This window comes from Ictalurus furcatus, chromosome 24 (assembly GCF_023375685.1).
Source record: "Ictalurus furcatus strain D&B chromosome 24, Billie_1.0, whole genome shotgun sequence".
In the NCBI taxonomy this organism is placed as follows: Eukaryota; Metazoa; Chordata; class Actinopteri; order Siluriformes; family Ictaluridae; genus Ictalurus; species Ictalurus furcatus.
The window spans coordinates 7,260,791-7,284,333 of record NC_071278.1 but is presented as its reverse complement, the minus strand read 5'-3'; the positions used below and the strand labels follow the sequence as shown (position 1 = coordinate 7,284,333).

General features: G+C 40.5%; 1 protein-coding gene across 1 annotated transcript in view; it reads right to left on the bottom strand.

The window, feature by feature from the left end:
* Window positions 1-18,820, bottom strand: part of pde4a (phosphodiesterase 4A, cAMP-specific) — a 72,564-nt gene extending 53,744 nt beyond the window's left edge. Inside the window, exon 1 of the mRNA XM_053612304.1 lies at window positions 18,432-18,820. Coding sequence (XP_053468279.1) covers window positions 18,432-18,724 — 293 coding nt within the window. The 5' untranslated portion in view covers window positions 18,725-18,820. The remainder of the gene's footprint in view (window positions 1-18,431) is intronic.
* Window positions 18,821-23,543: the final 4,723 nt, after the last annotated feature.

Below are 23,543 nucleotides of genomic sequence, written 5' to 3'. Positions count from 1 at the left end.
TTCACTCTCCTGTAGGGTTGTGACTCAAATCGCATACTTATCTACTATTCTTGACTGATATTGAGCACTAAAACGATTCGATTTTCCTATTTGAGTTAGCAAAAAAAAAGAACATTCTCACGTCATCTTCAGTCCTACAGAAAGCTCTGTTTTGTGTACCAGTCTTCTGTACTGTAAGTAAATAATTAGTAGATGCTTTTGAGTGTAAGGTCAGCGCTTTCGATTTGGAGCCGCAGCTCATGACAACAATCACAACGACAGCAGGAAGTTTGAAGAGAGACAGAGCTCATCAGTGTATTTAACCTCGCAGTGTATGAAAGTGTTAAACATTTTACAGTTTGACTCGGAAACCTGATGGACAGGGATGTCCACTCTGACGTGCCGTCAAGTGAATGTCGCTTTTAAATCTTTTGGACGTAGATAAGATATGCAGTGAGTGTGTGAACAATGCCACAGCTTCTGTGAATGTCCAAGTATAAACCAGGTTCCTCTTTTTCAGGTCAAGCCACATCACTCCACCCTGGCATGGATTATTTCCAGAGAACAACATTTCCCACTAGACAGGTCAGTGCTAGGAATAATGTTTGTAGTCACTTATGTTAAACATACATATGTTACTGACATAATAAAATGTTCAAATGATACACTCATCCTATATTATAAATCTGGAATAAAAGAATTCAGGATGCTCAGGTTTGGGGTCTCAGAACATTCATTTGGGGTCGTTTGCCCAAAATGTTTGGGAACCCCTGTATTATAGGATGATGTTCTTACATCCAGATGTGTTAAACAACTTACATCTAGATGTGTTGAAAACTTCTTACCCAGATGTGTCCTCTTGAATGATTGTTTATACATTAAATAGCGCTGAACATCTACTCTTGGTTGGAGCCCGAGATTTCACCTGTGAAGACTGTTAAAAAGGATAAACCATCATGAAGACCAGTGAGCTGTCTATGGGAGAAAAGCAAGCCATTTTGAAGCTGAATAAGAGGGATAATCAATCAGAGGTACTGCACAAGTATTTGGCATAGCCAATACAACAATGTGGAATGTCCTGAAAAAAAAAAGAAACCACTGGTGTACTGAGCAACCGGACATGGAACGGGTCAGCCAAGAATAACAACAGCAGTTGATGATAGAAACATGTCCAAACAAACATGCAATCTTGTTCAAACCCTCACTGTTCAATAACTGGATAGTGGCATGCTAGGTGTTCTGTGCTAATCTTTGTGCTATGCATCCAATCAAAAGGACAAGGAAATTACATTGATCAAATTATGATAAATAGTATATTATGACAGGCTCATGAGCGTATCATAAAATTAAATCCAAGTATGAAATGAAATCGGATTTGAGAGCAGCACGAACAAATTAGCCATGAGTGCTGGAGTCCCTGCTGTCATCAAAGGGCCATTCAGTTGGCTAAGTTGTTACCAGTCAGTGTGCAGCAGATTGTGACTCTATTTGATCAAACCTCGAGCTCATTCGCCCATTCCCAAGAGTCAGTCCCTCCATGCAAGGAACCAGTTCCTTGCGAAATTGATGAAATTGCCATCAGTTCATTCAGATGAGACGGGCCAATGCAAACTGTGAGGTGGGACAGTTGGGAAGTATTGTGTAGCAGGATCAGTTCCATGAGAAGGAGCAGTGTTCACATATTTTGTGGCAAAGGGGAGAGCATGAGTAAATGGGACGATCTGCCCCCAGTGAATGGAAAAGTGCTTTACCGTGTCCACAGTGCTCTGCTGACTATGATGACTAGATGACTTGGAGAGAACAGTGAAAGTACATCAGAGAATGTGCCTCATTCTATAACAGAAAGACCTTGAAACCTTGAGACCTTGTCTGCTATGTATCTTTGTTTGCTCACAGGAATGCAGGTTTGGCTTCATCTGTTTTAATTAGGGGTTCAAGTATAACATACCTCTTATGATTCTGTTCTTGGAAACGGTGTAGATTAAATCATAGCTCATACAGTCTGTACATAGAGGTGGACTGGTAGTACTTCCTCCCACTACTAAGGCCAGTGAAATTTCTTCCAAAACATCTGTCACACTGTGGAGCATCTGGATGTACGAATCACTGATACCTCGACTCAAGAGGACAGGGGATCATTTCCCATGTGGATGATATGATTGATTTGTGCTTTGCATTTTGTGAGGGATTTTATGCAGTTAAGACGGGGTTATAGCTGAAGAACGGCTGAGTTTAAAGTTATTAAGCATACTGTTTAACATTCTTCACCTTACCTTTAACTTGACCTATGCGTTTAGGAGTAGCGGCTCATCCAGTGCCCTGCTGTTTATATCAACTGATCAACAAATGGTAGTCTTCATAAAGTCATCATTCACAACTCCATACACTTTAAACTCTTAAATTACATTAATATTTGAATTTAAAAAAATTGTAATGTGACAGATATAAGATGATGTTCCGTTGATTTGCTCACTACTTTGATTCCATACAGTTATTATTGCACCTAGTGTTCAAAAATGGGAACTGCAACAAGTGCTACTAAAGGCCAATTGGGGCAGGATTCACCCTAACCCTCTAATGACAGGGTTGTCAGATTAGGCTAGTTTAAAAATAACACCTTGTTTTATAGCAAACCCGCAGAGTTAAATTGAATAAATGTCCACAAAAAGGTAAACGCTAATTGCAGACAGTGTGTCTAAGATGTACAGAACATTTAATTTGTAAGAAAGAGAGAGGGAAAGAGGGATTATGTAGTGGATAATATTTGTACATCAGAGATTTGTGTGAAATACTTATTTCCCCATGCAAAGTCTGGGAAAAAGAAGAAAAACGTCTCCCTTTTCCAGCGCCCAAATGTTTTAGGCTAGTTTCAGGTCTTTTGTGTGTTTTTTGAGATGTAGCTGGGCTGGAAATTTTTTTGCTGAATCCTATCAAGCTTAGTTCATGATATCACTTCCAACACAACTACTACATAGATTGTATGGTGAATGACTGTATGTTGTCGACTCTCAACTGCCTATTACAGGATTACTGTAAAACAAAATTCACTAGATATAACAAATTACATATGATAACCTCTAAACCTAATTAGGTTTGAGTATATTGTTATGTTGTCTTTCTCCCCCAACATCTCCATTTTAGCTAATGCTTTTTTTATATTTATTAGTACAAATGAAGATACAAAAGAACACTTTTTTGTGTGTATGTTTGTGGATATGTGAAACCTACTGTATATCAACAAACATCATTGAGAGACATTGAAAAACCAAGCGTCATTAAAAGAAATCTGAAATGCTAAACAGATCAATTAAATGTTGGCGGGAGTGGGGTAAGATTTCACATAGAATTGCTCCGTCATGTCAGAACGATTCATCAAACAACCAGGGCCTATAAAATCTGTATCTTGGAGATATCAAATGTTTCCCGCTCCTGGGACACAATTTTCTCAACTGCAATTGATGTTCAATTCTATCATCACAGTTCTGCTGTGTGATGCCAAACTAATTTATTAAATGGCACAGGGGGAAATTCTAAATAAATACTGTACTGTAATGGATAAAAACCCGATATAACAGCCAGTAACATATTCTGCTGATACTGCAGCATCCAGCCATCTGTCCTATTCTCGCAAGCTAGGCTGCCACTTTCTCATAATAATCCAGTACACTGAAGTTTTGGGCTCCTGCCAGAGCTTCAGGGAATTATGAAACACTGAATTTTTAGGACTGAAGAAAACCCGGCATGGCCAGAGCACTTCAGAGCAGTTAATATCTGCCTGTGTCAAACTTTGTCCAGCACCAAGCATACTAGAGCATGTGGCTGGACTCTGATTTGCTACGGTTGTGATCTGTAGTAGGTTTTCTCCCATGGTCTGAGTAACCCATAGCACTTCTGGAGGAGGTCTGCCTTGCTGCTGTTGCCTGGGGGCATTTCTCTTTCAGCCTCGCTGTATGTAAGAAAAGCCGTGCAGCTGAAATCTTACTGACATCCCTATGAAGAACCATTGTGAGATTTGTCCAGAACAATTTCTTGCACCAGCATACAGCTGCTAGTTATATAATATCTGACATCTTAAAGACAGTCAGTGTTTTAAAATCTTTTTAAAGATTTAAAATGCTTTTAAAACATTGTGCTTTGCACATTTTTGTGTTTTCCCCAATGTAACATGCAGTATGTGATTTAGCTCATGAACAACGTGTAATAAATATGCATGGACAGGGAAATTCATTAAAAGTTAGAGTTCATGGAATGAAGCCCCATTGGTCCAAGGACGTTTGTGGCTCATCTCTGTATTTCTTAGCGAATTCCAATCTGGCTTTCTGATTCTTACTGCTGATGAGTGGTTCACATGTTGTGGTATGGCCTCAATAGTTCTGCTCTCTAAGTCTTCTTCGATCAATGGATTGTGGTACACCAGTGGTTTCTTTCTTTTTCAGGACATTTCACATTGTTGTATTGGCTATGCCCAATGCTTGTGCAACGCCTCTGATTGATTATCCCTCTTTACTAAGCTTCAAAATGGCTTGCTTTTCTCCCATAGACAGCTCTCTGGTCTTCATGATGGTTTATCCTTTTTCACTGGTGAAACCCAGGTCTCTAACCAAGAGTAGAGAGCTGTTCATTGCATAAACAATCAATCTAAGATGACACATCTGGGTAATAAGTTTTCAACACATCTAGGTGTACAGTTGGGGAAATAAGTATTGAGCAAGTCAACATTTTTTTCAGTAAATATATTTCCAATGAGACTATTCACATGAAAAAAGTATTGAACCCACTAACTGAAATGTATTTAATACTTAGTAGAGGAGACTTTGTTTGTAATGACGGCTTCAAGACACTTCCTGTATGAAGAAATTAATGGGTCGCAGTATTCAGGTGTGATTTTGGTCCATTCTTCTAAACATATTGTCTTTAAATCTTGTTCAATTGGATTCGAGTCAGGTGATTGACTGGGCCATTCTAACACCTTGATTTTTTTTCTCTGAAACCAGTTGATTGTTTCCTTTGCTGTATGCTTTAGATCGTTGTCCTGCTGGAAGCTCCACCCACGTCTCATCTTCATCATCCTGGTGGATGGTAACAGATTCTTCTCAAGAATCTCCCGGTAAAGGGCTCCATTCATCGTTCCTTCAGTTATATGAAGTCTGCCAGTACCATGTGATGAAAAACAGCCCCACACCATGATGCTTCCACCTCCAAACTTCACTGTTGGTGTAGTGTTTTTAGTGTGATGTGCAGTGCCATTTCTTCTCCAAACATGGTGTGTAGTATGACAGACAAAAAGTTTCATTTTGCTCTCGTCTGACCAGACTACAGTCTCCCAGTATTTCTTAGTCTTGTCCAAATGAGTTGTAGCAAACTTTAAACGAGCTTCGACATGTCTTTTCTTTAGTAATGGAGTCTTGCAGGGTGAGCGTGAGCAGTGGAGTGCATTGCCTATTGTTTTCTCTGTGACGATGGCACCTGCTGCCTCCAAGTGTTTCTGGAGCTCTTTCCAAGTGGTCCTTGGCTCTTGGGCTACTCTTCTGACTATTCTTCTGACTCCCTGGTCAGAAATCTTGCGAGCAGCTCCTGTGCGTGGACGGTTGATGACGGAGTGATGTTGCTTCCACTTGTGGATAATGGCTCCAATGGTGCTTACTGGAGGATTCGGAAGTTTTGAAATACGTCTGAATCCGATTCCATCAATATGTTTTGCAACCCATCATGAGATGTTTCTTGTGTGATACCTTGGTAATGAAAAGCATTTTTATAGACCATCAATTTATTAACCCAGCTGATATTAATTTGCACAGATAGGGGGTATAATTACTTACAGATCTCAGCTGGTTCCTTGCCTCACCTTGCCTTGGAGAACTGCTTTTTCTAAGCATGTTCAATACTTTTTTCCCAAGTGTCATTCCACTTTATTACACACAACTCCATATATGGACTTTAATCTTGTGAATTTTTTATATTATATATATTTTATATTTATATCTGAAACAAATGTTGACGCATTCTATACTTATTTCCCCCACTGTAAGCTGATTAACACATCTAGATGTAAATATCAGGAAATGAAAGCTGAATTTCTGATCTATCGTCTCATATCCATCTTTTGATCTCAAACCCAAATGTCTTCAGTGTATAGCAATAACAAAAGAATCGGCCTTGCTGTCCCCAATAGTTTCAGAAGGGACTGTATATTGCAAGGGTCTTATTCGGTTTGCGATTATGTGTTTATTGTTATTAGTCTTTCAGTCTTTCGTAATAATACTGTCTTGCTTTTTATACGAGCATAATATGGAAACAGCACATTTGTTCATTCAACAAGACTTTTCCATAACTGCTCTGCACAGCCAAATGCACTCCTTTGACCATGGCACAAATATGACAGGTGTGGATTCTGTGTGACATCACTTCACCATGCCTGAGCTGGCAGCTATGTGCCTTAAGCTGTGGAGCCACAAAGAGTCAGGCACTGACCTAACTCTCACTTCACATCTGTCATATACAGCCATGTGACAATGGCATGGAAAAAGGAGGACCACAAAGTGTTTGAACACAACAACAGCAGCAGCAGCAACAACAACACAATAATTGTTCATTTGTAAACAGAAATATGTTCTCTCCATAATAAAATCATCAGATGGCATTAGTTGTAAATCTTCCTTTTTGTTGATTTTACTGCTTTGTGGTGTGTGATAGGTTTTGTTGAGCCACTCATTTATTTCATGCTTTAATATGAGGCGTAAAATGACCTCTACAACCCAACCCCTGTCTTTGTCATTGCAGCAAACAGCAAACACCAAGGGCTCCTCGTCATGGCACAGCTAATCAGATTTACATTGCTTTTACCACTAAGCCACATGAGATCTGTCTGAACTGAAGGTCTGGAATTCATTTTTGTTCACTGGCGGCGGGGCCCTGAACTGGAAATTGTACACGTTTCATATGGCTCTGCTAATTAAACAAAGCATTAAAACAGGCTGTTTGCAACAGGGGGCCATGTGAGAGCCAATGACTGCTATGTTTCTGTCTCTAAGGGGTTTTTCCTGTGCTTTTGTCTGGCTGGTGGGTTATCTTAAAAGTGCTGCTGTTGGCTTTGATGGATAGCGAAGGACAGAATGAAACATAGTGTACAGTGGTGGTGCCATTAACTGGAGGTGCCCAAGGGGGCCATCGAGAAGCAAGAAGCGAATATCTAATGGTAGCCAGCTTATTCAGACACTTTTGAAATGAAGGAGGTAGGGATTATTCACAAATGATGGGAAGGGAGGAGTGATAGTCTGTGAGGATTTCAACAACAATGGAAGGGAAAAAAAGAAGAAAAAATAGACTTAAAGATGTGTTATTAACTCAGTGGTAAATACAGGAGACAGCACCAGAGCGAGAGTATAAGCCGCAAACTGACTCGGACCCGTCGAGAAGAAAAGCAGAAGGAAAAAAACACCAAGACAAAAGAAGAGAAGAGGAATAGGAAGCTGGAGAAAGGGGAAATCAGACAAAATTGCATGAGAAGGAGGAGAGAAATGCAGTGAGGAATTACGACAGAGATTGAAGTCGGTAATTATGGAGAACAAAGACTCCTATAGGGTGTGTAATTAGAAAACGAGGAGCTGAAAAGAGGCAGCAAGACGTTCAGTGAGGAACAAACAGCCTAAGATCCAGACTGCATGTACACAAGTGACATCCTGATGAATGAGTGTTGAGGGAGTTGTAGATACACTACCAAAAATAAGACTGGAAGAAGAGCGCATAAGAGCCAGCCCTAATGCTTGAGAAGGTGCACATTTCTGAGAATAGCAACAACCTATGGAGAAGCATGAACCTTTCACCAACCTTTGGCCAAGCCTATACAAGTGGAAAAAAGTTCAAAGGTTTCTAAGGAGGCTTTAAAATTCAAGGTTGAAGCCTGAGCAAGAGTATAAAAAGCTGTGTGAAAGGGGCATTCATCAAGGCAATTATCCTGCTGACATGAACATTAGGTTAGAGTTAATGGGCTATATTCTTTTTTGAACAATATGTGAATCACACGGTGTGAGTTAATGAATCGCAGGTGTGTCCAATTGCTTAAACACATCTCTTAACAAGCTAACAAGCTGCTGAACATTTAGATAAGTGGGTTTCCATCCATTTCTCTTTACGTGAATTTCAAAATTGTGCCTAAGAACATCTGAATAATATTTTTGTACTGGGCTGAGGTGAAGAAATATTCATACAGATACAGTAAGCTGTAAGTGACGTGCAAATGACTTTGCTAGGCGTTCCAGTTTCTGTGACAGGAGCGTGTTTGGCTAGTGCTCTTTTGATTATCTAATCTTTGCTGCATCCTCTTCAAAATATTTGCATAACAGTAGTTGATGGAAATGCACAATGGTTTTGTATTTTCTTTTGGATGATGGATTTTTTTCTTGAGAATCAGGGACAGTTACATTTAAAAATGCCACACGGATAACAGTAATATAACGTTAAATGAAAGCTTCTAGCTTATATTCTGTGACATATCACCTCTGGGCTCTGTGACACATCAAGGATATGAATCGATTTCACACTGAACAGTTAATAAAATGTGTTTGCCTTGATGTGTCACGACAACACTCTGTACATCGGGGAATTAAGACTTCATTTTGCCTTTTTCGGGGAAATGTATCTATTATACACATCCACAAAATCAGTAACCATAGCAACAGAACTGCAGGCTGAACGGTTCCTCTGTTTAATGTCGGTCATTTTTTTTTTTTTTTGTATACCAGTAAGTTCCCAGATTGCACTGGGGCACAGGTCATGCATAATTAGCTCCCCACACATGTACACATATAGACATACACAAATGTACAGGAGGCTGTATAATGTGTTTAATAAGTGTCTCATCAAAGAGTTCACAGCTTTTATAACGTTCACAAGTCCAGGATGTACACAGGTACACAGGATTTCTTATGATCAATATCACCTGTTCAATATTTTTTTATATATTTATGTGTGTGTGTGTGTGTGTGTGTTTGTGTGTATATACACCCATCAGCCATAACATTAAAACCATGGACAGGTGAAGTGAATAACATTGATTAATTTGTGTTATATAGTGGCACCTGTCAAGGGTTGGTGTATATATATTATGCAGCATTTGAACAGTCAGTTCTTGAAGTTGATGTGTTGGAAGCAGGAAAAATGGGCAAGCATAAGGATTTGAACGACTTTGGCAAGGGCCAAATTTTGATGGCTAGACGACTGGGTCAGAGCCTCTCCAAAACGGCAGGTCTTGTGTGGTGTTCCCAGTATGCAGTGGTTAGTACCCACCAAAAGTGATCCAAGGTGAACTGGCATCCAAGGCTCACGCATACGCCCTGCCACACTGCAAAAATTATTCAGGAATGGTTTAAGGAACCTCCAAATTCCCCAGATCTCAATCCAATCGAGCATCTGTGGGATGTGCTGGACAAACAAGTCCGATCAATTGAGGCCCCACCTCGCAACATACGGGACTGTACTTCTCTCTCCATTTGTATTCATTTTATTTTTATTATCATTATATCTGTTGTTTGTTATTTTTATTATTATAATTACTTTTTTTCTCTTCCTGTTTATAATCCTGGGCAGATCTTGAGCATTGCTGTATGTAGTTTTAGCTATACTTTATTGTTGTTTCTTCCCTTCTTTCTATTTTCTGCAAATAAAAATATTGATCCCAAAAAAACCCCAAAAAGGATTACTGGAATTCAAATATATTCATCCAAAGCAGAGCCTCTTACGACATCATATTTTCTAGAGAGGCTGCAATGGTGTAAAAAATAATCCCCAATTGACAGTAGTTTTAAAATCTCATGAATGTCAACAATGACCAGCTGCAGTGTTAGTGTGGCACAGAGCGTAAAATGATTAAGCAACCTCTAATAACAGGGTATCATTTCAGCATTTGCAGTACAGTCCCATCTTCATTTCTCACATCTGTATGGGTTGATCAGGATATGACCCAGGAAAGAAGAAAAAGACTTACACAGACATATAATAGGTCCTGAAGGAGAGATGTCATGTCAGTTTTGTTGACCTTTGAGCTCAGCCGATGCTATCACCTTACAGATGTTACAGCAAAAGGACGCCACAGATATAATCAGCCACAAGATCACACACTGCTCACACCCTCTGTAGCTGGGAAGGACATGAGAAAGTCTTCATATAACCACTACATTTCATAATATGTTTTGAATATTTGTGTCCAGCCTTACTTATAAGCTGTGTGTCGTTATTAATGAGCTTACTGAGCAGCCTTGATATTGATCATTTTATCTGTCACGCTCATTGAAGCACATTCATTAATAATATCTCGCATCCTGCAGTTACACTATTGTGTGTGTTGTTTACACCATCGTTACCCTGCTCTTGACATTTTTGTGCAACCGCTCTATTGTACTGACTTTGAATAGCTGAATGGCAGCTCTTTTTTCTGCTACCCAGTTTTCTATTATTTATATAAGCCTTTCCAGTCTTATATTGTCTATGTATATTCTCTAATGGAATGTAGTCTCTGTGGTGTATGGTGTATATTGTATGGCGTATAATGTTTAGTGTATATTTATGGTGTATATTGTATGGTGTGTAATGTTTGGTGTATAATGTATGGTGTATACTGTATGGGGTATATTGTATGGTGTATAATGTATAGTGTATATTGTATGGTGTATACTGTATAGTGTATAATGTATGGTGTATATTGTATAGTGTATAATGTATTGTGTATACTGTATGGTGTATAATGTATGGTGTATATTGTATGGTGTATATGTTTAGTGTATAATGTATGTTGTATACTGTATGGTGTAAATTCTTTAGTGTATATTGTATGGTGTATAATCTTTAGTGTATATTTATGGTGTATACTGTATGGTGTATATTGTATAGTGTATAATGTATGTTGTATAATGTATGGTGAATAATGTTTATTGTATATTGTATGGTGTATATAATATGGTGTATAATGTTTAGTGTATATTATATAGTGTATATTGTATGGTGTATAATGTATGGTGTATATTGCATGGTGTATATTGTATGGTGTATACTGTATAGTGTATAATGTTTAGTGTATTTTGTATGGTGCATAGTGGTTGGTGTATATTGGATGGTGTACATTGTATGGTGCATAAAGGTTGGTGTATATTGGATGGTGCATAATGGTTGGTGTATATTGTATGGCGTATATTGTATGGTGCATAGTGGTTGGTGTATATTGTATGGCGTATATTGTATCGTGCATAATGGTTGGTGTATATTGTATGGTGTATAATGTATTGTGTATTTTGTATGGTGTACATTGTATGGTGCATAAAGGTTGGCGTATATTGTATGGTGCATAATGGTTGGTGTATATTGTATGGTGTATAATGTATGGTGTATTTTGTATGGTGTACATTGTATGGTGCATAATGGTTGGTGTATATTGTATGGCGTATATTGTATGGTGCATAATGAGTGGTGTATATTGTATGGTGCATAATGGGTGGTGTATATTGTATGGTGCATAATGAGTGGTGTATATTGTATGGTGCATAATGGGTGGTGTATATTGTATGGTGCATAATGGGTGGTGTATATTGTATGGTGTATAACGGGTGGTGTATATTGTATGGTGTATAATGGGTGGTGTATATTGTATGGTGCATAATGGGTGGTGTATATTGTATGGTGTATAATGTATTGTGTATTTTGTACGGTGTACATTGTATGGTGCATAATGGTTGGTGTATATTGTATGGCGTATATTGTATGGTGTATAATGGGTGGTGTATATTGTATTGTGCATATTGTACAGTGTATACTGTATGGTGCATAATGGGTGGTGTATATTGTATGGTGCATATTGTACGGTGTATACTGTATGGTCCATAATGGTTGGTGTATATTGTATGGTGTATATTGTATGGTGCATAATGGGTGGTGTATATTGTATGGTGCATATTGTACGGTGTATATTGTATGGTGCATAATGGGTGGTGTATATTGTATGGTGCATATTGTATGGTGTATAATGTTTAGTGTATATTGCATGGTGTATAATGTTTAGTGTATATTTATGGTGTATATTGCATGGTGTATAATGTTTAGTGTATATTTATGGTGTATATTGCATGGTGTATAATGTTTAGTGTATATTTATGGTGTATATTGCATGGTGTATAATGTTTGTATGGTGTATATTGCAGTGCAAACTGAAGACACTCGAGTTTGGTTTTGGATGAGAGTCGAGACTTTTTTTTTTTAACTCTTCCAAACAACTTGTGGTGATGTAGGTGACTTTAGATTGTAGTTTTGGATACATTCTGACCCCAAGGCGTAACTACCTTCTGCAAATCTCCATCCTGCAATTCTGCATCCTTGGAGATTTTTTTGGCCACTCGAACCGTCCTCTTCACAGTGCGTTGAGACGATATAGACACACATCCAATTCCAGGTTGATTCATAACATTTCCAGTTGACTGGAATGTCTTAATTATTACCCTAATGGTGGAAATGGGCATTTTCAATGCTTGTGCTATTTTCTTATAACCACTTCCCATTTTGTGACGCTCAACAACTTTTGCCGCACATCACATTTATATTCCTTGGTCTTACCCATTGTTATGCATGATAAAGGGAATTTGGACTATGTCTTGCCTCATATTCATACTCATGTGAAACAGGAAGTCATGGTTGAACAACTTCCTGTTCCTTGTCACCCAGGTGTACTAATACAATGTAAAATATCAGTGGGAATATACTCCAAATAAATTTTTCTCATATGAATTCATAGAGGTGCCAATAATCGTTGCACACCTATATTTAACAAAGATTAATTTTTTTATAAACCTGTGTCGTGTTTGCAACTGTTGATCTCTATGAGAGCAGTTGTTTGAAATCCATTTTTTTTCTCTTTCTCTCTGTTCTACTCCATCTCCCTTCACCTTCATTTGAATCATTTCAGACACATACATGTGAAATAATTCATTTGACCGATCAAAAAAATCGGTCAAATGATCACAGTTGTGTGATTTCGTTTACTAGATAACACGAGCTTGCCAAATGAGCAGTATAGTAATGTTCCATTTATTCGAAATGTAATACAAAATTGTTGGCGTATAAAATTCAGACTACAGCTGCTATCTTACGTGACAGTAAACTGGGTGTAGTGACACAGTTGGTTGGGAAAATACAAGGAACACCTAATATGGGTTACAACCTAAACACAACACTGTACTTTCAGTAAATGTACGACTGAACACTAAATCTTTTTCCATCATCATCATCATAGTCACAGTGAAGGTCCAGTTTAGAAAGTCTCCCATTAACCAACAGATGTATATAAAAACCTGTTCCAGCTTTGATCTGCTGCCCACGCAGTAATGCCAAGTTCTTCAGTGTGCTCTGAGTAGAAGTGCTTAATTCTGCTACATAATCATGCAACCACTTTGTCAGTTGGCACGTCGCTTGGTGTGTTTTGCTGCCATCTTTTTCTCCTGATATAAAAAAAATAAAAAAATAATGAGCCAGTTGCATTCTCCCCTGGACTCAAGACAGCACACAGAAAGCTAGGATCTGAAAATAAAGCACCTGCACTGCCAAAGCATTGCCTCGGCCAGGTTCGCCACTCAGGTGCTGCTATATATACAGAAATTACTAACTGAGAAACGAACACATCTGACAGAAAACAAAGTAACAGGGAGAAAGTTTGCGTCCCAGCTGCCCAAATGACATTATGGAACTCCAGAATTTAATTGAAATCTGTCAGTACTTTTCCACTAGACTGATACACACAAGTACACACACACACACACACACACACACCAGTTACATCTCAGAGTGTAACCCCCCCGCCCCCCCCCCAACCCCCTAGTCCCTAGTCCCCCTTCCAACCTTCACATCTGGGAGGAACCATATGCTCCTCAGACCGCCCAAGGCCCTCAGCAGTTCTGTGTTCAGGACACCTTCAGTGTTTCCAACTCATTTCAGAGAAAAGTAGCTAAAGAACGCTCAAAACACCGCTAGAAGTCGCCACATGATATCGTAGCCTAATTTGCATATTCAGTGTTTCAGCATGACCACACATGTATATATATAAAATTACAAATTAGGTTTCATGATGAGATTACAAAAGACACTTCAAATAGAAAAGAATAAGACAGAATATAATAGAGTTTGATTAGAGCAAACAAATGATATAAGAATAAATGAATATATTATCTTATAGAAAGAGGTCGTATTTGGTCATGGCACCACTAACGAACCTTGTACACATTTACAAAATACTACATGTTCTGTCAAGAACACAGAGGAAAAAGAAGCAGAGGTACAGTGATAGAGAAAGCGAGAGAGAGAGAGAGAGAGAGAGAGAGAGAGAAAGCATTACTGCTGCTCTGATTGTTTCAGATTGGCTTAGATCAGACCTCCTGATTACACTGTGCGCAGCAGACACACTCCTGCGGCTTTCATTTCCACCAGATTTGTAAAAAAATAAATAAAAATTCAGCTATAAAGAAAAAAAAAACACCTTTGTTCAAGGCTATGACGATAAGCCGTTATCTTAAGAAATGAAAGGATTGATTCGACCTTTTTGACTTTGCCTCGCGTGTCTCACAGGGCAGGACATGAGCCATGGATGTTAACATTGGGTAAGCAGATGTGTGAGAGGAGGCATCACTCACTCTTGAGCAGTCTAAGCATGGCCCTGAGCTGGAAGCAGCAGATGACATGCCAGGAGCACTGATCTCGACCTGCATGCTACTCAGGCTCCTATATGCAGCTAATGCGTTCAGCATCATCTTTAGCCAATGGAGAGGATGGACAAAATTGTTACAAAAATTTAACCTGCACAACGGACGTTCTCCTTCCACCCACCCTGCATGTGAGCGTAGAGGTGACGGTGCTGATTAACAATCCTCTGCTATGCAGCACCCTCCAGTCACACACCCACACATGTACACTCAAACTCTAATGCTAAATACACGTTACATGTAAATGAAGACACACACACACACACACACACACACACACACACATTGTACAGTTGCACAGCATGAGCAGAGCAAAGGTGTCAGTACCGGAGGCGAAAACTCTTCTTTTGCCTTATTTTGAATTTCACAACAGTGCGATACAACATGCTAGAAAACGTATCTCCTTCAAGTTAAAGAGCTACGACACAAACGTGGCGTCTGAAACGTGACACACGTCTGTCACTTGTTCAGAAAGATTCAAATTCATTCACACCTTCCAACCGCTCGTATGTTTCAAAGTTCACGACTCGGTTTTTCATTCAGAAAAGTGCGTTTCTGTACATTTTAACAACTACATTTACAACATCCTATTAAACCCATAGATTCGATCTGTATGGATATTACAGCAAATCATCTCCATGCAACGACTGCCTAATGAATCTCATCTACTCTTCATATACATAAACGTTTCTTTAATCAGTCCCTAAAGGATTTTTTGCAACAACAAGCAAACGCCGCAAAATTCGGACGAGCTTGTAAAAAAAATTTTTCTTCCAAAACCTACTGCTGATTTTACGCAGGTTTGGGACAAGATGTGTCATGTGACTTCATCGCGACGCACATTTAATGAAAAAGCCCCCTTCGATTCACGCGCGTCGAACACGAGGACAGCTAAAAGGTCTCATTTACCACCGGACATCACTGTGAAAGACCGTGCAAAACTATTTCGTGCGATCGCGATTTCACCGATTCAAGTAAAAAAAAAAAATTTGTTTAAAAAACACAAAAAGCTCCACAAGTTGCATGGCAAATTTTGAAGAAAGAAAAAAAAAAACACAGGAAAATCAAGCATTTTTGGCTGCAACGATCACAAAAAAAACACCCCTCCACGAAATCCTGATAAACGGGGAAAAAGAACCTAATCTCGTTTAAAAAAAATGATTACAAATTCTAATTCGTAGTGATAGTGATCGTGATGTGGAGTGAAATTGTTCGATTTTATTTCCATAAACTTTATTTAAATAAAAAATATTTTTTATGTACTAAGTAAAACCACGGTACAACTGTAAACCTCACAGCCATATCTAACTCTAACCCTTTTAACTGTTCATAGATATTGATGTCTATTGAGTATATTATATGAAAATATAAATGTGTGTGTGGGGGAAAAGAAGAATTCTGAATTTGAGCTTAAAATTTTACTTAAACATTCGAGTGAAATATGTACGAGTGAATGTGTACCTTTTTTCGCAAAAATTCTGAGCACACAATACTTTCAGCTAAGTAGGATTGTTTTCCCATCCTCCTGTTTCTTTTATTACTGGGAAGGAAATCACAATTCCTGAAGGACTCGATCATTTAGCTCGCCACGGACGCCTCCGTGTTCGTCTTTTGTTAGCGACGCGCTGAGCAGCTAACTGTGCTGAGTGATGTGTATTTTCCTCCTGAACACACCGAACTGCAGAGTCAGTGTTTTAGATTTAACAAGTGACTATGTCTGTATGTGGATTAATCTAAAGTAATGTAACTCATGTGAAGGTAAGAGGTGCTGCTGTGTTTACTGTTCGTGCTGTGAGCTGCCATGTTGATTTGACGTCGCATGCTGAACTCGGGGTTGAGGAGGCGTTTCCTCTTTTCTCATTGGAGGTCGAGGTACGATAGTTAGTCGAACACAGCTTAGAAACCAGGCGACCGATCCAGAGATAATATTAGGATAGTGCTGCTTAGTTAGTCGGTAAACCTTTTTAAGGCAATTTTAAGTGAACGCACACACACACACACACACACACACACACTCTCTCTCTCTCTCTCACACACACACACACACTCTCTCTCTCTCTCACACACACACACACACACACACACCATATGGGTGTGCAGTGACTTGAGCGAAGCAGCTACTGACATAACATTCTGCTTGTCGCGGCACACACACACACATACACGTCTCTTCCTCCCTTGTGCTGCTGACAGTAAGAGCAGGGCAGATAGAGTCACCACGGCTGCACTAATGCCTGAACTGGCTGTAAGTGTGGCCTGCAGCCTGGAATACAAATCAGTATCCTGATTCCAGTGAGGTGGAGTTGGACGCGCTCCCATGAGCCGGCTGTGTGTGCCGTCTGTGCCTGGGCACGACCTGGTAGGAAGTCAGCCAGACTCCAGGTGCTTCGCCTTCCCATGGCCTCTCACGGTGCTACTTTATTGCTGTTCTACTTTATTACTGTATTACTGTATTTACTCCCCCTCTTTGCCGAACAGCAGGCGTGTCAGTGGAGACACACAAATGCAGGACACTACACCCACACTCATTCCTTTAAGAGAACAAGGGCACATACATGAAACGCTATATAGAATGTGATGCTTGAATAAGCCTGGCGTAGAAATGTACAAGGACATCCGGATAATCGCATGCCGAAAGAATAGGAAAAGGACTGAGAGCTGAATTTGAACTGAATACGAACCACTGGTAGGTGGTGGACACACACAGATGCACGTGTGGACGACTCGGCAAGCGATTTTGAATGACTGAATGTGAAACACCGCACGATAATATTTTGAACGATTTGATAGCAAATGTAACATCTGATCTATTTTATCAGATAAGGATCATACCGTTTATTAAACATGTTAGGGTCAAAGATTAACGTAGTTAAACCGTTACGTGTCAGGCAGCCTGAGTGTAATCGTGGATTTGATTCCCAAAATGAGCTTCCTTATCATGTGAGATTCTGACCTCTGCGTTTAGACTCGCTTTAAATTGGGCAGCCGTGGGTTACTGATCAGAAGGTCGGGGGTTTAAACCTCAGCCACAGCACCACCACGCTGCCACTGTTGGGCCCTTGAGCAAGGCCCTTAACCCTTTCTGCTCCAGGGGTGCCGTATCACGGCAGTCCTAACAAGCAGGGATATGTGAAGAAAAGAACTTCACTGTGCTGTAATGTATATGTGACAAAATAAAGGATTCTTCTTCTACTTCTATTCGCTTGTGTTGGTCAGTGACATGCGATTCATCAACGAGTCGATTCTTTTCGAATCATTTGAATTCACGCGTTTAAGTGAGTCGATGGAAACGATTCCTAAGCAAGAATGAATCTCTGGGTTGTTTTGTTTTTGTTTTCTTCGACTGTACATATTTAAAAAAAAAAAAACAAACAAACAAAAAAAACCCTGATCTCTGTTCGTATAAAGCTTATTTTCTGTAGTAACTGAATAAATAAGGGCCACATCAGCATTAAATCCTGTAGCGATATTTAGTCCAGAGATCTTTTAGGGTCCCCACATATGTCCAGACAGAAATAATGAATCAAACGATATTGATTCAGTTCGAAAGAGTCGACTGGCAATGTAAAGCTGAATCTTTAGTGTTGCGCTCGGAGCGCATCGCCGTTCCGGCCCGTTACGCATAACGCATCACTGGAGAACCCACGCGCACGGCTTGATCAATCTAAAGCACGCATTGTTTAACTCTTAACACACAAACACGTGACCAGGGGCTTGTCTTACCGTTTGTTCCCAGCACAGTTCCCGGTGGATGTGCTTGTAGTACCCTGGAAGGAGGATGGCCAGGACATGCGGGATTTCTTCAGACCGGGCCGGTCGCTCGTGTCCATGGCGTCGGCGCGCTCCATGTGCGGGTGATGATGGCGGTCGGTGTCGGAGTAGCCGCGGTGTTTGATCCGGATCGGAGTCCGCGGTTGTCTCCAGAGATGCTGAGGAGGCTTCAGGGTCGCCTGACCTTCCCGCGGCACCGGCAGCGAGAGGGACAGGCTCTTCTTAGAGCACGGTGGCACTTCCATGATAGTGCAAATCAAAAAAGCTGAACTGTTCAGATAAAAGTCTGTAGAAAATCAATCCTTTATGACTATATATTCTCCCAAGTCAAAAAAATATCAGACCGGTTTCGGTCCATGGCTGCTGGCTCTTCTCCATGTGCGGGAGTGAAATGTTAAAGAACTAAAGTCCAAGGCAGTTAGGATAATATTATGTGCTTTATCTTTCTTCTTCTTCTTTAAAACCCAAACACAGACCGTATCGCATAATCACACAGACAGAGAGAAATAAATGCTGGAAGTGATCACAGTGTGCGGACAACAGGTGAAGGCGCGCTGTTATCCTGACTCCTGAACATGTGGAAGGTTGGGAAATTCAGAACTTGCGGTTCGGGAGAAACATTTCCACACGCGTCCGAGCAAGAAGACGTTCATCACGCACACGCACACATACACACACGATATCCCCGCACAAGTTTGTCTCCTGGCGCGACGGACCGCTCATTTACGGCGCAGTTTTTATTTATTGCTTTTTTCTAAAAAGGATTATTATTTTTTATTATTGCAGAGTCGCAGTCAGAGCGCTCGCGCTGCTCCGCGTGCTGTGTGCCGGTCCTTTATTGCTGCTGCTGCTGCTGACAGCACATGTCTGTCAGAAGAGGCTCGCTCCAGATCACTCCAAGTGGAGCCGTGAACAATAATAAGAAGAAATATTTATATTAAAATAATAATAATAATAATAATAATAATAATAATAATAATAATAATAATAATAACAGTAAAATCTGTGCTGAGGGAAAGATTAAAACTGGCGCGCGCCCTCGGCAGGTTCTCCGTCCACCTCCATGTGAAAGCTCCGCGCGCGCAGGTTCATGTCATGAGCAGCTCGAGATGTTTTGCCCGGAGCGCAGCGCGCGTGGGATGTTCCCGAGATCCATGAACGCCTTTTCTCTCCTTGGGGGTTGTTTCTTGATTTTAAGCTTTTAAAAAAGAAACCTCGCTTCCGCTAAATGAATCATGATCCTGCAGTGCTCTGTTAATTTTACGCCTCGTGTTCTTACTAATATCGCTCAGGATTCAGTCTCTCTGTCTCTGTCTCTCTCTGTCTCTGTCTGTCTGTCTGTCTCTCTCTCTCTGTGCGTGTGTGTGTGTGTGCGTGTGTGTGTGTGTGTGTGTCCGCCTACTTTACTGAAACTGAGCGTGCATTAGGACGTACCATCGACGCAGTTTTGATCTGTCGGGTTGAGGATGAAATCCACTCCCGGGTGTGTGTGCGGTGTGTGTTCCTCTCCTCGGTCTGAACTTGTCTGTTTAACGGAGATTAAGAGTGATTCCAGTGATTAATTCAGCACTGGGAGCCTGAAGCCTCGGAGATGCATTGCTAAAACAGATCCTCATCTCAAATGACTACAGCGGTGCTAAAGGTCAGAAGTAAAGCCTGGCGCGTGCGTGTGCGTGTGCGCGTGCATGTGCGTGTCCATGGTGAAGGTTTGTCGCAGTGTTGTACAGTAAATGCGAGCTGACACTTCGATCAACTCTTGCAGTTTCATCATCTGGTACCAACAACCATTCATTCAGATGTTTGTTGTGAACATTAACTGAAGCTCTTGACCTGTATCTGCATGACTTTATGCATTGTGCTGCTGTTGCCACATGATTGGCTGATTGGTTAACGCCATAAATGAGCAAGAGTACTGGTGTTCCTATTAAAGTGGTCAGCGAGTGTGCAGGAACTGTAGCTACTGGCATCGCAGGTGAAGAAAGGCCACTAGGATTTCTTACGAATCTCCCAGCACCTATAGTACACTGTATAAAGCAGATTCATATCCTATTACATGATATTGTAGTATTACTATCACCACCACCATTAGGCCATGCTGTGATGTACATGTCCATGAAATTATAGTACTGAAGGCCAGTTCTGTTTAACGTTTGCTTCAACCATAGGTGAGGGGGTTGACACGCCCCACGTTAACCCCTTGATTATAATACTGTCCTGGTGAGTCTGGCAGCAGCTCATTATATTGCACATTGTAAGTATTTTACCTGCAGATATTACAAATGAGCACACCAGTGCAGAAAGAGTGCAGCATATGAACACATTCATATTAATAAAAGTCCTTACTAGGTAAGACATCGAAGTAAAAGCTGGACGTGTGTGTGTATATGTACACACACACACACACACACACACACACACACACACACACACACGTCCAGCTTTTACTTCAATGCCTTACCTAGTAGGGATCCAAATTTAGAGATTGTACAAGCGAATCGTTGTGAGATATACAAAACAACGAATTACCATCAATTTAAAAAGTTCAAAGTTGACCTTACACACCACTGGAAAAAAAAAAAGCAGATAAGTGGTTGGTTACCAAAACACAGCTGCACCATGTCAAAATTGACTGTCTTAGAGGTCACTCTTTCATCCTGGAATTATGGGATTGAAGAGTGCAGAGTATAACCATGACGGTTTTCCCCAGGTACATTTTGTAACTGGTTTTGTCCAACCCTACACTCTTAAAAATAAATAAATTAATAAATAAAATGCTGGATTATTTTTTATAACCAAATCCTGGGTTAAGCCTTTTGGGTCATTTAATTGGGTTATTTTCCAACCCAAACCCAGTTTTTGGGTAGTTTTGTATGACCCAACCATGGGGTTAACAGTTAATGACATTAAACACACCGCAATCTTCGTTAGTGTTTACTTGTTTGGAACACCCACTGGATCGTAATCTGGCTACACGTTTTTTTTTGGGTTTTTTTTGGTGTGGATATTTTAAATATCTCTTTTGATAAATATATGACTTAACACCACTTTAGCAGCTCTGAACACCTTCTTGTGTATAAATAAAGGAGACACCATGTTGTTGTGTTTGTAGATTTGACATTTTCAAAAGGGTAAAAAAAAAAATAAAAAAAAATAACCCTGAAAACATTAACTCATTTATGGAAAAATGAACCCAGCATTTTTGTAAATAAATATATGAAACTATACTTTGGGTTGAAAAACAACCCAATTTGAGGGGTTATTTTAACGCAAAACGTGTCCTGTCCTCTGTTTACTCAGCCGTTGGGTTAAAACATAACCAAGTTTGGATTGTTTTTAAGCCAGTGTATTTTGTTTAAAGAGTTCAGTGCGGCGCTGTAAAGTTTTCGTGCTGTTTATTTAGTCAAGGGAATCTCAGACTCTTAAGCTCCGTTTTGCAGAAAAGACCCCCCTCTCTCTTCCCCTCCCCCTCCCCCCACTCCCAAATCAGATAAATAGCACAGTTAAAGTATCAAGGCTGATGAGTTTGCTTTTCCAGGTCACACCAGACACTTTATCAGGGTCTGTTTTCTTTTCTGCTTTCGTCAAACATTATTGAGTGCACTTTACTTCACTCCAGAACCCACGAACACGAAAAGTGATCTGCTCGTGTAGTGCCAAGAAGGTTGTTTGTGTCAGCGCCTCCCATTCCAAAACTCCAGACTCAACATCAGGAAATGGAGGGAACTAGAACCTCCTTCTGTCCCCGGGGAAGGCGTGGGGAATTAAATATTAAATCTTTACCTTTCTACTGACATTGAAGAATGCGCCAGTATATAAAACAGTTAGAGCACTGATGTAAGACTCTGTGCCCGTGTCTTTAAATAAACTGAGGATACTGACAGTTGAATGCAGTCATGCGTCTGAGTAGGGCAAACAAATTGGTTTGTAGCAGGATATTTTCCACGGTTTAGTCGGTGGGCTTTTACAAAAAAAAAAAAAAACCAAAAGAACAAACTAAATATAGCCTGTAACGGAGGACCGTGCGTTCTGTTACTTAAATCACAAGGCTGCAGTCGAGCTGAAACATTTAGTTCATCTCACTTGCCAGTCCATTACCTGCTCAATCAACCGTCCCCTCAAAACTAATCTTAGACAGCGTCTGCGTGTGTGAAGAAGTAAAGGGCGGTTTCTGGAGGACAGAAAACATCAGGCCATCTGCGGTTTTCAGCAGGAAGAGGCTAAGTGGCCTAATTGTGCTTTAATTGGATTGGACAACTTGTGAAAGTCTGGATTTCAGATGGTACTCGATAGAGCTGGAGACAGGGTCGAGTGTCGGTGTGACCGCACGTGCGCCCGCCCGAGCGCTGCTGCAGTTCACTCAATACCATTACACGTCCATTCTCATTGGCTTATAAGCCATTATTATATCACATCACGGACACCGTGCCTGCACCGAGGCGTCTCGGCGTTTAATGTCGAGCCCTTGGAATGTGGAAGAACCGAAGCCCAGGAGATGATTCATAAAAACGCAGACATTATTTCAGACACAAATAACAACGCGTTCCGACGTGCCTAGCGAAGAGAGCGCGAACGTTGCTGTGAGCACCTTTAAACAGCTTTCTGCCGGTGGGTATTTTGGAAAATCACAGGTTTCTGCAGTAGAGGCAACACGGGCGGTGTGCAGGGACTGTGTGGGTGGAGGAAGGCAGGGCGGGGGTACATGAAAGGCAGAAATCTTAAAATGTGTGTGACAAATATGTCCAGTGTGTTGCCTTGGTTCCCCTGTGGGAGAATAGGGGATACAGGCGCACTGCTCCAGGATCTAAGAACAATCTCAGGCATATTTATAGCAACGGGGACATGAGCTAAGAGCATGACACATAATAACAGGCATAGACATGCCCTTTAAGATCCGTTTTTATTATTTTTCTCCTTTGTCTCGGTGCAGCTAGCAAGAGAAGGATTGGTTGGTTTATTGATTCTCATTTCACTGAGCTTAAGAAAACACACTAACACACTCCTGTCACTACTGCTACTGTCACAGATCAAAAACCACCACTCACCACTAACCCAGAAACGGCATCA